At 37.9% G+C, this 14,778-nt stretch overlaps 1 protein-coding gene across 3 annotated transcripts in view; it reads left to right on the top strand.

The window, feature by feature from the left end:
• Window positions 1–3,405: 3,405 nt before the first annotated feature.
• Slk (STE20 like kinase) overlaps window positions 3,406–14,778 on the top strand; it is a 61,156-nt gene continuing 49,783 nt past the window's right edge. For all 3 annotated transcript variants that reach the window (XM_047553830.1, XM_047553831.1, XM_047553832.1), the window contains exon 1: window positions 3,406–4,125. In XM_047553830.1, coding sequence (XP_047409786.1) covers window positions 3,976–4,125 — 150 coding nt within the window. In that variant the 5' untranslated portion in view covers window positions 3,406–3,975. The remainder of the gene's footprint in view (window positions 4,126–14,778) is intronic.

Raw genomic sequence — 14,778 nt, forward strand, 5'->3', positions numbered from 1 at the left:
TATGTTCTGGCACAGAAAGATGTTAATGTTCTATATAGGATGATACTATTTTTGCATTTTAAAAAAATATAAAAATTATGTGCCTAGAAAGTAATCCTAACTTAAAAAGTTTTAGAGATGTATAATTTACATACTATGAAAGTCACCAATTATGAGTATAAAATCCAATGATTATTTTTAGTAAATTTACGCAGTTATGCAACCATCTTTCAATGTAGTTTTAGAACCTTTTTTATTAACCCCCCAAATTCTCTCATGTTCATAGGTTTAAGGTTTTTTTAAAAAAAATTTTTGGCCATGTTTATTACTTATTTGGAAAAAAAGCTTTTATAAGAGGTTTATTTCTTTTTTTCATAATATATGAAAAAACTATTAGAATATTTATATTATTAAAGGTTTCTGAACTTTGCTAGTGTTTTTTTTTTTTTTTTAAAACCACTTCTTTTTTTTTTTTGGTACCTGGGACTGAACTCAGTGGCACTTGACTACTGAGCCACATCCCCAGTCCTATTTTATATTTTATTTAGAGACAGGGTCTCACTGAGTTGCTTTGCTTTGAACTCGCAATCCTGTCTCCCACGGTTGCTGGGATTATAGGTATGCGCCAGTGCACCAAACTAAAAAGCACTTTTTGAAGTTTGATTATGTTCAAAAGCTGTTCGTATTTAATGTATACACCCTTATGAGTTTGGAGATAAGAAAAAATCCTTGAAACTGTAACAAAAGTTTATTTACGAGTGGGGCAGGGTGGCTCTATGCCTGCAATTCCAGCAGCTCCGGAGGCTGAGGCAGGAGGATTGTGGGTTCAAAGTCAGCCTCACCAATTTAGCAACGCCCTAAGGAGCTTAGTGAGACCCTGACTCTAAATAAAATATAAAAAGGGTTGGGGATGTGACTCAGTGCTTAAGTGCCCCTGGGTTCAATCTCTGGTATGGGAAAAAAAAAAGTCTATGTCATGAACATATGTCTATCATCACTGACTTAACTCATAACAGTGGTTAAATCAGGAGTGAATTTGAGTCCAAGGAAGGCAGGAGATGAGAATCACAGATTTCTAGATTATAATTCCTACATTTGAATTATTATTATTATTATTATTTTTTGCGGTGCTGGGGATCGAACCCAGGGCCTTGTGCTTACAAGGCAAGCACTCTACCTACTGAGCTATCTCCTCAGCCCTTGAATTATTTTTAACAAGGATAAAAATATTTTCTTTTAATTTGAGAAAACAGTAAAAGCTTTCTTATTTTGAAAAGAAAAATAACAAAAAGGAAGGAGGAAGAAAGGAAGACCAGACGGAAGGAAGGAAGGAAGAAAAAGAGAAACAGGCATATACCCTTGGGCCCAAATCTATTGCTGGGGATTTATACTGGGGAAAAAAATAAAATATGCAAAAAAGGATTTGTGTACAAAGATATTTATCAATGTTTTATTTATTTTTTATTTTTAGGGTGATCAAATGCTTTTATATCTTATTTTTCATAGAAGTCGTACAACATACATGGTTTGTTAAAATCCAGAGAACAACTAAAAATAAAAATATTTTATGCTGGTTAAATTTCAATATAACTGAAGATTTTCTTTAAAATATTTAAATTCTAAAAAATGTTGGTAACTGCCAGTACTAATCTATCCATAATGGTCTTGGCTCCAATTCTAGCATCAGTTTTCTATGTGTCTTGAAAACTCTTGTTGGGATTTTGATTTTAAAGGCATCTGTATATTCTATGCATTAATTTGGGAGCAATTCATTTTTAAAAATTTATTTATTTTGATTCATTGTAAACAAATGAGATAAAACGTATTTCTCTGATTGTACATGAAGTAGTCATACCATTTGTGTAATCATACATGTACATAGGGTAATGATGTTTGTCTCAATCTTATTTTTCCCTCCCCGCTACCCCTCCCACCCCTCTTTCCTCTATACAATCCATCCTTGCCTCCCTCCCACCTCCATCAATGTTTTATTTAAAATAGAAAAATAGTAAATAATCAAAATATCTTATGATTGACAAGGACAATGATTAATTGTACCAGAATCTGAAAAGTGATGGATGCAAAACTTTATATGAAGTATAATCTTGTTCATGTAAAAAAAAAAAGAATGCACGATCAAAAAATAGTGTTTGGAAATATAAGAAAATCTTATCAATGGTTATGTTTAGTTGGTGAAATTTTACTACTTTTTATTTTATTCTTTGTGCACTTCCTCATTTTCTCCATAAATGATACTAATTAAAAATAGATCATGGTATTTTTCATGGGCCGTCTTTGTCAAAATATATAAAAGCGCATACTTTAAAGATGTAGTTTATAAGTATATTTTATTGAAGTTATACTTCAATAAAAGTGCTTAAAACATAGAAGGATCTTGAGAAACCCAATCATCTTAAGCCTCTTCAAGAGGAGGAATTTTGTGTCAATATTTCAGGGCTAGAGGGCAAAATGGTTGGGGTGGAGTATGGCATTATGGAAACAGCGGCATGACCTTGCTTCAGATACCCCCACTCTTCATTCGCCCGGTTTGCCTTCCTATTCCATGCCAGGATACCGTGATGAACGACTGGTCACTGCCCTGAAAGAGCTCCCATCAGGTGGAGGAGGGGAAGGCAGTCACCATCTGACAGGTTCCAGTCAACGCCCACACAGTCCCAGCAGATCAGGAAGCAAGGGCCTTGGTTCAGGTGGAGTCACCAAAGGCGGCACCAGGTTTATGGCTGTGGAGGTGGCTGGGAGGTTAGGTCACCTTCCAGGGAGTGTCGCGGTCATCACTCTAGAATTGCGCTCAACAATTTTTGTCTATGTCTGTCTTACTTGCACACTGAAACTAAGAACTAAGCATTTGCTGGTGCAGGCACCGGGCAAAGGGTTACATCCATTGTGTCATGGGTTCCCTCGCCACAAGCTGCAGGTAGGGACAATTAGGATCTTCGCTTCACAATGAGGAAACAGGCAAGGAGAGGTTACCTGCCCAAGGTCACGGATCCCTGGTTCCAGAGCCAAGACTCAGTCACTACATGCCTCCCCTCTCACTGTATTTTGCGACCTATTTAAAGAGTGAAAAAGTCAACTTTCGGGCGCAACCTGGGCAGCTCAGCTTTCACGCTTTACAATTTCCCCCAGATCCTGAGTGGAGGCAACAAATTGTAGCACAATCAACCGGGTCGTGCCACAGGGGCTGCTCCATTAAATCGGGGACTGACTTGGATTTGGGGCTTGCCCGGGAAGGGTCAGGGATGAAGGGCTTAAGCAACCACCACGCAACCCGCGCCAGAAGCCTGCAAGCCGCTGGGGCCGCCGCCTGCGGGACCCAACGCGCGTGCGCGGGGCCAGAGGGGACGCCCCTCTCGCGAGCGCGCGGCCGAGGAGCGCGCGGGCGCGCTGCGGAGTCGGCGTCGGCGTCGGCGCGCGCTCCAGGACGAGGCTGTGTGGGCTCCAGCGGGAGCGAGGCGGCGGCTGTGCCTCAGAGCTGAGGGGACGCGCGGGCCTCGCGCCGCAGGAGCGGACGGCTGTGGAGGAGACTCCGGCCCAGGGCGGGAGAGCTCGGCCTGTCGACTGCCCGCCTCGGAGGCGCCAGCCGCTTCCCTGGCTCGGAGTGGCCGCCGCCCCTGGAGACTCGCCGTGACACGGGCCTCAGTCGCCGCGGCCGCGGGCGTCCAGACCGCTCCGACCCGTCGGGCCCGGGCGGTGGGGACGAGCGTCCGGGCAGGTGCAGCCCCCGAGGGCCGGCGGGGGCGAGGCGACGACCCGCGCGGCTCGCGGCCGGGCTCAGCCGAGCGGCCGCCCGCGCCCCCCCACGGCGGGCCGGAGCCGAGTCCCGCCCCGCCTTCTTGGGAGCGCCCGGCCCCAGCAGCCCGAGACCCCGCGCCCGCCGCCGCCCGCCGGGCTCGCGCGGGAGAGCAGGGAGGAGAAACTTTGCCTTTTATTGTTGTTTCTAGTCCTTAAGTGCAAGGAACTCTGTTGGGAGGAAAAATGTCCTTCTTCAATTTCCGTAAGATCTTCAAGTTGGGGAGCGAGAAGAAGAAGAAGCAGTACGAACATGTTAAGAGGGACCTGAACCCCGAGGAGTTTTGGGAAATTATAGGCGAACTGGGCGACGGAGCCTTTGGGAAAGTGTACAAGGTAAGAGGGAGAAAACGGGAAGTTGCACTTGGGAGATAAAACAGCCACTAGCCCGGAGTGGCACGAGGACTTCTCGCTCTCCCTGTCCCTTTCCTGTCTCTTGCCCTGTCTTTTGACTTTGTAATTGTGCGTTGGAACTTTGTATAGCTTATCATCCAAGGAGCAGCTTAAACAGTAGGGCTGAACACAATGGGGCCTGAATGTAGTTTTAGAGTGATTGCTGAGGTTGCAGGGTTGTTCAGTCTGCTCTGTCAAACTTGAAATGAATGCTCTTTAATTTATGGGAGAGGTCGGGTTGGGCCCTCACGTATTTTAAAATTGGAAACTCATTACACTTTTCAGTGTATGTTAGTGTGCCAACTGCATTTGCATGCTTGCTGTACTAAAACGGTGTCCTTTTTGGAGACCAGGGCATATATTTGATAGTGTATATTGCTAATACATAACCGGTCTCTTGGGATCAGAGCAAAGTGATTGCCACTAGCAGTCAGTTCTTGAGTTAGCCGCTTGGACCACATACTGTACAATGGAACAGAGTTTCTGGTAGAAAATTTCCAGAAGAAAATCTGCATCTGGTACTAGTTTTTATAAATATAACAAATATTGACTTAAAGTCAATACCAGCCCTTGAAAAATGTAAAAAACTACACATACACATGTTTATTTCAATGGGTTTGACATTTCAACCTGAAGGCATTAATGTGAACTATTTACACTCTCCTAAGGAGCATATGAATGATGTCATAGGAATATTTTCATCCTGAAGGGTGAGGTTTTTATGAGACACAGTTTAGGGGAAGGACCCACCGGGTTGCCTAGAAATGAAAACAGTGAATAACTTATGCTTATACAGAACTTGGCGGTTTTTAGGCGCTTTCACATAATTTAGCCCTCATACAAATCCTGGAAGGTAGGCAGGTCAGTAGTAGTGTTCACATTTTTATGGTGAGGATCCTGATATTTAGAAATTGTTCAGTCACAGGAGTCACAGCTTGGACTTAAACTCATGTCTTCTGACCCTGTAATTTGTAGTGTTTTTAACTTTACTACCTATAGGTAAAAATGATAGTCTTTTTCTTACTTGCTAAGCACTGTTAGACTTTTGCCTTTGCCCTCCTTAAGTGCATCTTGTTAGAACCTTTACCCACTCTTTACCCAGCCTGAATATTCATTCCTTTCTGTGTGCTTTCAAAACATGACTACTATAGCACTTGTCACAAATTATAGTTAATATGTTTAGGTTTCTATAATAAAATTAGGGGCCGAAGTTATACATTTCGGTCCTTCCATTGCCTTAGCACATGCTTTTCTCTTTGTATTTGTTGAAAGAATATGTAACTTACATGTGAATGCTATTGAAAGTTGGCAAAGGAAACTTCAGTATTTGTATGGAGGGTAGAGTATGGTTACAGCAAGAGCTTAGGGTATAATATGCATGGCAGGAAGGACTTTGGGTGTTGTGGGAAGGTTACTTCTGGTAGTTAAGAGTAATGTTTTGGTGCTGACCATCCCAAGCCAGCTTTGTGGTCTTGGACAAAACATTTAACTTCTCTGGACTTCCATATTCTTAGCTGTAAAATCAAAGATTTTCCTAAGTGTTTTTTAGATCCCTTCTATTAATACTCTGTGAGTATGCAGTAACTAGGAAAGACAAAAATAAATCTTCAAGCATCTGGAATCTTGTAGTGAGAAGGTGGTAGGTGATCATGGGTAGTTTTCATGGTGTAAATATGTTTCATTCACTATAAACAGAATAGTATTAAGAGCATGGACTATGGAGGGGAATATTTCTCAGTTCCCCTACTTAATAGCAGTCTATGACCTTGGGCAGATTACTTTTCTGTACCTGACTTTCCTCATCAGTAAAGCCTACTCAGTATGTGAGGATTAGAAGAACGCTAGGAAGGGTTCAATAAATGGTACAAGTTACTGTTAACTACATTTAGAACTCACAGAACCAACATAACCGGATAGGACAGGAAAATAGACTAAGAAGACTGTAAATCATTTTCTTGGATTCCTATGGCACAGACAGATTGTGTGGTTTCACTGTTTAGTGACTTTCAGCAAAGTTAATGTCTTTTCTTATAGTGAGACATCAGTTGAAAAATTTAATTCAAGTAACTCAAACTATGAAACTGTGCTGAGGGTAATTTCTGTGGACTTGATGGTTATGTTTTAGTACAATACTTGAAGAGCATTGGGTCCTTTGTATTTTTTTTTTCTTAATTTTACTACTTTATGCTTCTCAGGAGCCAGCATATGAAATTTTTTTTTTTAATTTAAATTTATCAGACCATTTTGGCCCCTTTTTCCTAAAAGTTTGTGTTTTTTAAGATTTCCTAGAAATTGTAAATTTGTATGAGGGAAATTGTAAATTTTCCAGATGGGGAAAAAAAGCTTTCAAGCCTTAATATTGTCTGTGGTGGAATGTATTAGAAAATGATTTCTAAACCTGATTCTAGCTATTATTATTTTTTTCTAGCTATTACTTGCTTATGGAAATTGGTAACTTACAAAAATTAAATTGTAACTTGAAAATCATGTTGTGTGTTTAGTTTTTTTGAAGCATCTTTCTATCATATAGTTATACTTCTTCCACTTAGTCCAGCTTTATATAACTCTAATAAAGTTACTTCCTGGCTTTAAAAATCTTCATTATTTTAAATAAATTTTTTCTTTGGTACTGGGGATTTAACACAGAGGCGTTTAACCACTGAGCTGAATCCCTATCTCGTATTTATATTTTAGATAGTGGCTGAGGCTGGCTCTGAACTTGCTATCTCCCTGCCTCAACCTCCTGAGCCGCTGGGATTACAGATGTGGGTCACCATATCCAACTATTTTCTCTTTTTAAAATGTTGTTGACATAAAATGAAGGTATATAACATTCTTCACAGTACTTTGGATTTTTGTTTTATTAAACAGTAAAAAAAGGAATAACAAAATTATGTACTGAATTGCATTTCTAAAAAGCTGTTTTATTTGTGAAACCAATTGAAGCTGAACATCTGATTGTGTCCTGGATGAAAGTGTTTCTTCTTATGATAAATGATAGATGTATGCCTTTAAAAAACAGGGAAACATGTAATTAATTCATTCATTTTTTTACACCAGGGATTGAACCCAGAGGCGCTTTGCCACTGGGCCACATCCACAGACATTTTTATTTTTTATTTTAAGATGCAGCCTCACTAAGTTGCTTAGGGCCTTACCAAGTTGTTGAGGCTGGCCTTGAACTTGCCATCCTCCTGCATCATCCTCTCAGGTCACTGCAATTACAGGAGTGTGCCACTGTGGCTGCTTAAACATTTATTCTTTGTATTGAAAAGTATAGAAACATTTGTGCATTTAGCAAATAATCATGTGACTTTATTTTAATGATATCAGGATCAAGGAATTCTGTCAACACTACAGATTCCCTCCTGACTCCTTTCTGTATCTGATTCCTTCTTCCTAAAGGAAACCACTATCTTATCTTTAAGTTGTTCACTTATTTGCTTCCCTTTATTGCTTACCACCTAGGTGTCTACCCCTAAACATTATAAATTTAGTTTTGTTTGCACTTGAATTTTATAAGAATGGGATCATATTGAGTGTATTTGTTTGTGTCTTGTCTCTTTCAGAATCAGCATTAAATTTGTTATATTCATCTTTATTATCATCTAGGGCTATGGTTAGTTCCTTTTCATTGTTACATAGTATCCCATTATATCATCAATTATTTATCATTAGACTGTTAATGGGCATATTAGTTGTTTTCAGTTTTTGACTGTTACACACAATGGTGCACATAGTGCTTGAGCTTCACTAAGGCATAATCCAGGAGTGGAATTGTTGGGTTATAGAGCAGTGTAGCTTTAATTTTACTAGATGATTATGCCAAATTAATTATGCCAGTTGACATTCCCTCTGGTAGTGTACAAAATGTCCTTGCTCTGCATTCTTGCCAATGTTTAGTGTTGTCAGAATTTTTGGTTTTGAGAATCCAATGGTGTGTTTATATTTACCTTTCTCTGATTATGAGTAAGTAATTCTTTTTGTATGTTTATTGGTAATTTGGTATTCTTTGTGTTCTGTTTTTTGTTCATTTTCCTATTGAGACTTTTTTTTGTTTGTGTGTGTATGCACACATGTATATGTATATTTTGAGTATTGACCATTTGCAGGTTATGGTTATTGCAAACATATTCTCATTCTGTTACTTGTCCTCATTCTCATTATAGTGTCTTCTATTAATGGAAGTGTTGATTTTAATGTAATCCTATTTGTCAGTTTTTTCATTTGTAGCCAATGCTTTTTATGTTACATTTAAGATATTGTTTCTAACCCAAGGTCATGAAGATAATTTCCTAGTTCATCTTCAAAAGCCTTTTTAAAATTTTTTTCTTTTCAGATATACATGATTGTAGAGCGTATTCTTTTTTTTCCTTTATTTTTTTATTTTCTAATTATTTTTTTAAAATTTATTTTTATTGTAAACAAATGGATACATGTTGTTTCTGATTGTACATGGAGTAACAGCATACCATTTGTATAATCATACATTTACATAGGGTAATGATGTTTGATTCATTCTGTTATTTTTTTCTTCCCCCCCACCCCTCCCACCCCTCTTTTCCCTCTATACAGTCCCTCCTTCCTCCATTCTTGCCCCCCTCCAACCTCCCATTATGTGTCATCATCCACTTATCAGCGAGATCATTCTTCCTTTGGTTTTTTGAGATTGGCTTATCTCACTTAGCATATTCTCCAATTTCATCCATTTGCCTGCAAATGCCATAATTTTATTATTCTTTATAGCTGAGTAATATTCCATTGTATATATATATACCACAGTTTCTTTATCCATTCATCAATTGAAGGACATCTAGGTTGGTTCCACAATCTGGCTATTGTGAATTGAGCAGCTATGAACATTGATGTGGCTGTATTTCTGTAGTATGCTGATTTTAAATCCTTTGGGTATAGGCTAAGGAGTGGGATAGCTGGGTCAAATGGTGGTTCCATTCCAAGTTTTCTAAGGAATCTCCATACTGCTTTCCAGAGTGGCTGCACTAATTTGCAGCCCCACCAGCAATGTATGAGTGTACCTTTTTCCCCACATCCTCTCCAACACCTATTGTTGCTTGTGTTCTTGATAATCGCCATTCTAATTGGGTTGAGATGAAATCTTAGTGTAGTTTTGGTTTGCATTTCTCTTATTACTAGAGATGTTGAACATTTTTTCATATGTTTGTTGATTGCTTGTAGATCTTCTGTGAAGTGTCTGTTCATATCTTTAGCCCATTTGTTGATTGGGTTATTTGTATCCTTTGTGTAGAGTTTTTTGAGTTCTTTATATATTCTGGAAATTAGTGCTCTATCTGAAGTATGAGTGGCAAAGATATTCTCCCACTCTGTAGGTTCTCTCTTTGCATTGCTGATAGTTTCCTTTACTGAGAGAAAGCTATTTAGTTTGAATCTGTCCCAGTTATTGATTCTTGCTTTTATTTCTTGTGCTATGGGAGTCCTGTTAAGGAAGTCTGATCCTAGGCCAACATGTTGAAGATTTGGATCTACTTTTTCTTTTATAAGATGCAGGGTCTCTGGTCTGATTTCAAAGTCCTTGATCCATTGTGAGTTGATTTTTGTGCTGGGTGAGAGATAGGGGTTTAGTTTCATTGTGTTGCATATGGATTTCCAGTTTTCCCAGCACCATTTGTTGAAGAGGCTATCTTTTCTCCATTGCATATTTTTGACCCCTTTGTCTAGTATGAGAAAATTGTATTTATTTGGGTTTGTGTCCGTGTCCTCTATTCTGTACCATTGATCTACCTGCCTGTTTAGGTGCCAGTACCATGCCGTTTTTATTACTATTGCTTTGTAGTGTAGTTGAAGTTCTGGTATTGTGATACCCCCTGTTTTATTCTTCCTGCTAAGGATTGCTTTAGCTATTCTGGGTTTCTTATTCTTCCAGATGAATTTCATGATTGCTTGCTCTGGTTCTGTAAGGTACATCATTGGGATTTTAATTGGAATTGCATTGAGTCTGTATAGCACTTTTGGTAGTATGGCCATTTTGACAATATTAATTCTGCCTATCCAAGAACATGGGAGATCTTTCCATGTTCTAAGGTCTTCTTCAATTTCTTTCTTCAATGTTTTGAAGTTTTCATTGTAGAGATCTTTTACCTCTTTGGTTAGATTGATTCCCAAGTATTTTATTTTTTTTTGAGGCTATTGCAAATGGAGTTGTTTTCCTCATTTCCCTTTCAGCTGTTTCGTTGCTTGCGTATAAAAATGCTTTAGATTTATGTGTGTTGATTTTATAGCCTGCTGTTTTACTGAATTCATTGATGAGGTCTAGAAGTTTTCTGGAAGAGGTTTTTGGATCCTCTAAATATAGAATCATGTCATCAGCAAATAGTGACAGCTTAAGTTCCTCTTTTCCTATTCATATCCCTTTAATTTCTTTAGTCTGCCTAATTGCTGTGGCTAGAGTTTCAAGGACAATATTGAATAGAAGTGGTGAAAGAGGACATCCCTGTCTTGTTCCCGTTTTTAAAGGGAATGGTTTCAGTTTTTCTCCATTAAGAATGATGTTGGCCATGGGCTTAGCATAAATAGCGTTTACAATGTTCAGGTATGTTCCTACTCTCCCTATTTTTTTTCCAGTGTTTTGAGCATGAAGGGGTGTTGTATTTTGTTGAGTGCTTTTTCTGTGTCAATTGAAATAACCATATGATTCTTATCCTTAAGTCTATTGATATGATGGATTACGTTTATTGAATTACGGATGTTAAACCATCCTTGCATTCCAGGGATGAGCCCCACTTGATCGTGGTGCACAATTTTCTTGTTATGTTTTTGGATACCGTTTGCCAATATTTTGTTAAGGATCTTTGCATCTATTTTCATCAAGGATGTTGGTCTAAAATTTTCTTTCCTTGATGTGTCTTTTCCTGGTTTGGGTATGAGGGTGATATTAGCTTCATAGAATGAGTTTGGTAGGTTCCTCTCCTTTTCTATTTCCTGGAATACTTTGAGAAGTATTGGAATGAGTTCTTCTTTGAAGGTCTTGTAGAACTCGGCTGAGAATTCGTCTGGTCCTGGGCTTTTCTTGGATGGTAGGTTTTTAATGACTTCTTCTATTTCATTGCTTCATATTGATCTGTTTAAATTGTGTATGTCCTGGTTCAGTTTGGGATGAGCATATATCTATAGAAATTTGTCAATGTCTTCGGTAGTTTCTATTTTGTTGGAATACAGATTTTCAAAGTAGCTTCTCATTATGTTCTGTATCTCAGTGGTGTCTGTCGTGATACTTCCTTTTTCATCACGAATTTTAGTAATTTGAGTTTTCTCTCTCCTTCTCTTTGTTAGTGTGGCTAAGGGTTTGTCTATTTTGTTTACTTTCTCAAAAAACCAACTTTTTGTTTTGTCAATTTTTTGAATTGTTTCTTTTGTTTCAATTTCATTGATTTTAGCTCTGATTTTAATTATTTCCTGTCTTCTACTACTTTTGCTGTTATTCTGTTCTTCTTTTTCTAGGGCTTTGAGCTATAATGTTAGGTCATTTAGTAGTTGACTTTTCATTCTTTTCTGGAATGCGCTCCGTGCAATGAATTTTCCTCTTAGTACCGCTTTCATAGTGTCCCAGAGATTTTGATATGTTGTATCATTGTTCTCATTGACCTCTGAGAATTTTTTTATCTCCTCCCTGATGTTTTCTGTTATCCACGTTTCATTCAGTAGCATATTATTTAGTCTCCAGGTGTTGGAGTAATTTCTGTTTTTTATTTTGTCATTGATTTCTACTCTCAGTCCATTATGATCTGATAGAACACAAGGCAGTATCTCTATTTTTTTGCATTTCCTAAGGGCTGCTTTGTGGCATAACATATGGTCTATTTTCTAGAGTGTATTCTTGATATTTATACATACATGAAATATAACTTACCATTCTTGTGGTTGTACATGATGTTGAATTAGACTGATTGTGTATTCATATACGAACACAGGAAAGTTATGTCCGATTGATTCTACTCTCTTTTCTATTCTCATCCCCCCCATCCCTTCATTCCCCTTTGTCTAATCCAATGAACTTCTGTTCTTCCCTTCTGCCATCTTATTGTGTGTTAGCATTCACATATCAGAGAGAACATTTGGCCTTTTCAAACACTTTTTGATTCTGCCTTTATCAAATAGGTTTACAGTTTACCTAGAATAGATTTTTGTTTATGGTGTGGGTTACGGATCCAGTTTTATTTTTTATCCCATGTGCACACAGTTGTCCCAGAACCAATAATGGGTGGGGTTGGGGTGGGGGGTATTCTCCTTATTACTATGCTGTATCCTATTATGTAAATTTGTCTATTCCTGCAATTTTTATTCTCTTTGTCAAACTATTTTGTATTCCTGTGCCAGTATCCAACTATCTTAATTAGGAAAGCATTAAAATAAATCTCTTGATATAGTAAGACTTCCTCTTGTTCTTATTCTTCAACAATGTGTAGTATATTCTTGGTTCTTAGCACTTCAGTATACGTTTTAGAATTAGCTTGATTATGTTCCACAAAAAAACTTGTTGTGTGTGTTTTTAAATTTTTTTTGGTGGGGGAAGGGATTTTATTGAATTTATAAGTCAATTTGGGAAAATTAACATTTCTGTAATATTGAATCTTCCCATCTGTGCATATGTTTTGTCACTGTTTAGGTCTTTTTAGTCTCTCTCAAAAATAGATTATAATTTTTTCCCTGAAAATCATGGGAGTACAAACTACTTCAAGGGTATCTTTGTTATTCCTATTAGAGTTTCTTGTTTTTGTTGTGTGCAACCTTTAATCTTCAGTAGCTTTCTGAGAAAGGATCCATGGAAAGTGTATTTTTAAGGGCCTTGCTGTTTGAATATATCTTTCTTATAATGCCATACTTGATGTATAAAATTCTAGTTCAAAATATGTTTTTCTTAGAATTTTTAAGACTTTGTTCCATTCTTTGCCTTTTTGCTTCCAGTGTTGCTATTGAAAATATGATGTCATTTTATTTCCTGATTCTTTGTGATCTTTTTCTCTTGATGGCTTTTAAGATTTCCTTTTTATTCCTTGTTCATGGTGATGTGATTTAATGTAAATCTCCCCCCATCCCTTTTCAATTTGCTGGATTCTTGGTAAGTCCTTTCAGCTTCAAAACTTCAGTTCTGTGACATTTTCCTATGTCATTTATTTGACAGTTTCTGCCCCTGCCAACCCCCAGTTAAAAGCTGTCTTCATGGTCTTAAGATTCTCTATGTTTCCAAAATCAGTCACCACTTACTATCTTACTTGACTTCTTAGGAAATTTGAGACACTTGACTGTTCTTTAAAAAGCTCATCTTTTGACTTTTAGGACTCTGTACTTTTTATTTTTCTTGTACTTCTTTGTCTACTCAGACTTCTTTGTTAGCTTGTCTTCTTTCTTAAGTGTTGTATTCTACAGGGCTGTTTTTTTTCTTTTTTTTCTTATGAGAACCCATCTTTTCCCATGACTTTAATTACCATCTAAATATAATTTATGTCTCTATCTTAAGACCTTTCTTTTGAACTTTAGATTCACACATCCAGTCGTCAATTGGAAATTTCTACTTGGTTGTCTCACGGAGACCTTAAACAAGTCCAGAACATGAACTAATTCAGTTCATAGGGTCAGCCCCCAATTTGTTCCTGTGTTCCTATTTAGGGATTACCATCTCCATCTACCAGCTGTATAGGCCAGAGACCAGTAGTCATTTTTAACGACTCCTGCTGCCTTACCCACCAAATGCAATCAAACTCAATCTAAATCTAGAATTAACTTAATTAACTTAATTCTGTCTACCATTCCTTCTTGTTTCACTATCACTGTACTAGTCAAAACTGTGGTTATCTCTTTCCCAAACCACTGAGATTCTTATTGGGCTTGATATAAATGTAATCATACATGTATTCTTTTTTTTTTTTTTTTTTTGTGGTGCTGGGGGTTGAACCCAGGGCCTTGTGCTTACAAGGCAAGCATCTACCGACTGAGCTATCTCCCCAGCCCCACATGTATTCTTTTGAGGCAGGCTCTTCTGTATGAGTGAGATGCAGCCATGTTGTTGCATATAGTAGTCATTTGATGGTTGTCTTTGCTCTATAGTTTTAGTCTATGAAATCTACAATTTAACTATTTTGCTGGTAGGCATTTGTTTTTACTTTCTGGGGGGGCGCTGGGGATATAGCAATATAGCTCAGTTGGTAGAGTGCTTGCCTTGTATGCACTCACCCCTAGCACCACAAAAAAAAAAAAAAAAAAAAAAAAAGAATAAGACAGGAAGGCACCATGGTGCACATCTGTAATTCCAGTGACTCAGGATACTAAAGCAGGAGGATTACAAGTTGGAGGTCAGCCTTGGCAATTTAGTGAGATTGTCTCAAAATAAAAAAAAAAAGGGGGACCGGGATGTAGGTAGCTCAGTGGTAAAATGCCCTTGTATTTGATCCCCAGTACTGGAAGAATAAGAAAAGTGAGACTCATTAATATTCTTGAACATTTGTTTTGGTGCATGTATGCATTTATTTCTGTTGAATATATACCTGGAAAAGGATTTTCTAGGTCGTTCTATTTATATATTTTCAACGTTGTTTCTCTTCTTCCTTTTGAGCTCTTCTTCTC

This window comes from Sciurus carolinensis, chromosome 5 (assembly GCF_902686445.1).
Source record: "Sciurus carolinensis chromosome 5, mSciCar1.2, whole genome shotgun sequence".
Taxonomy (NCBI): Eukaryota; Metazoa; Chordata; class Mammalia; order Rodentia; family Sciuridae; genus Sciurus; species Sciurus carolinensis.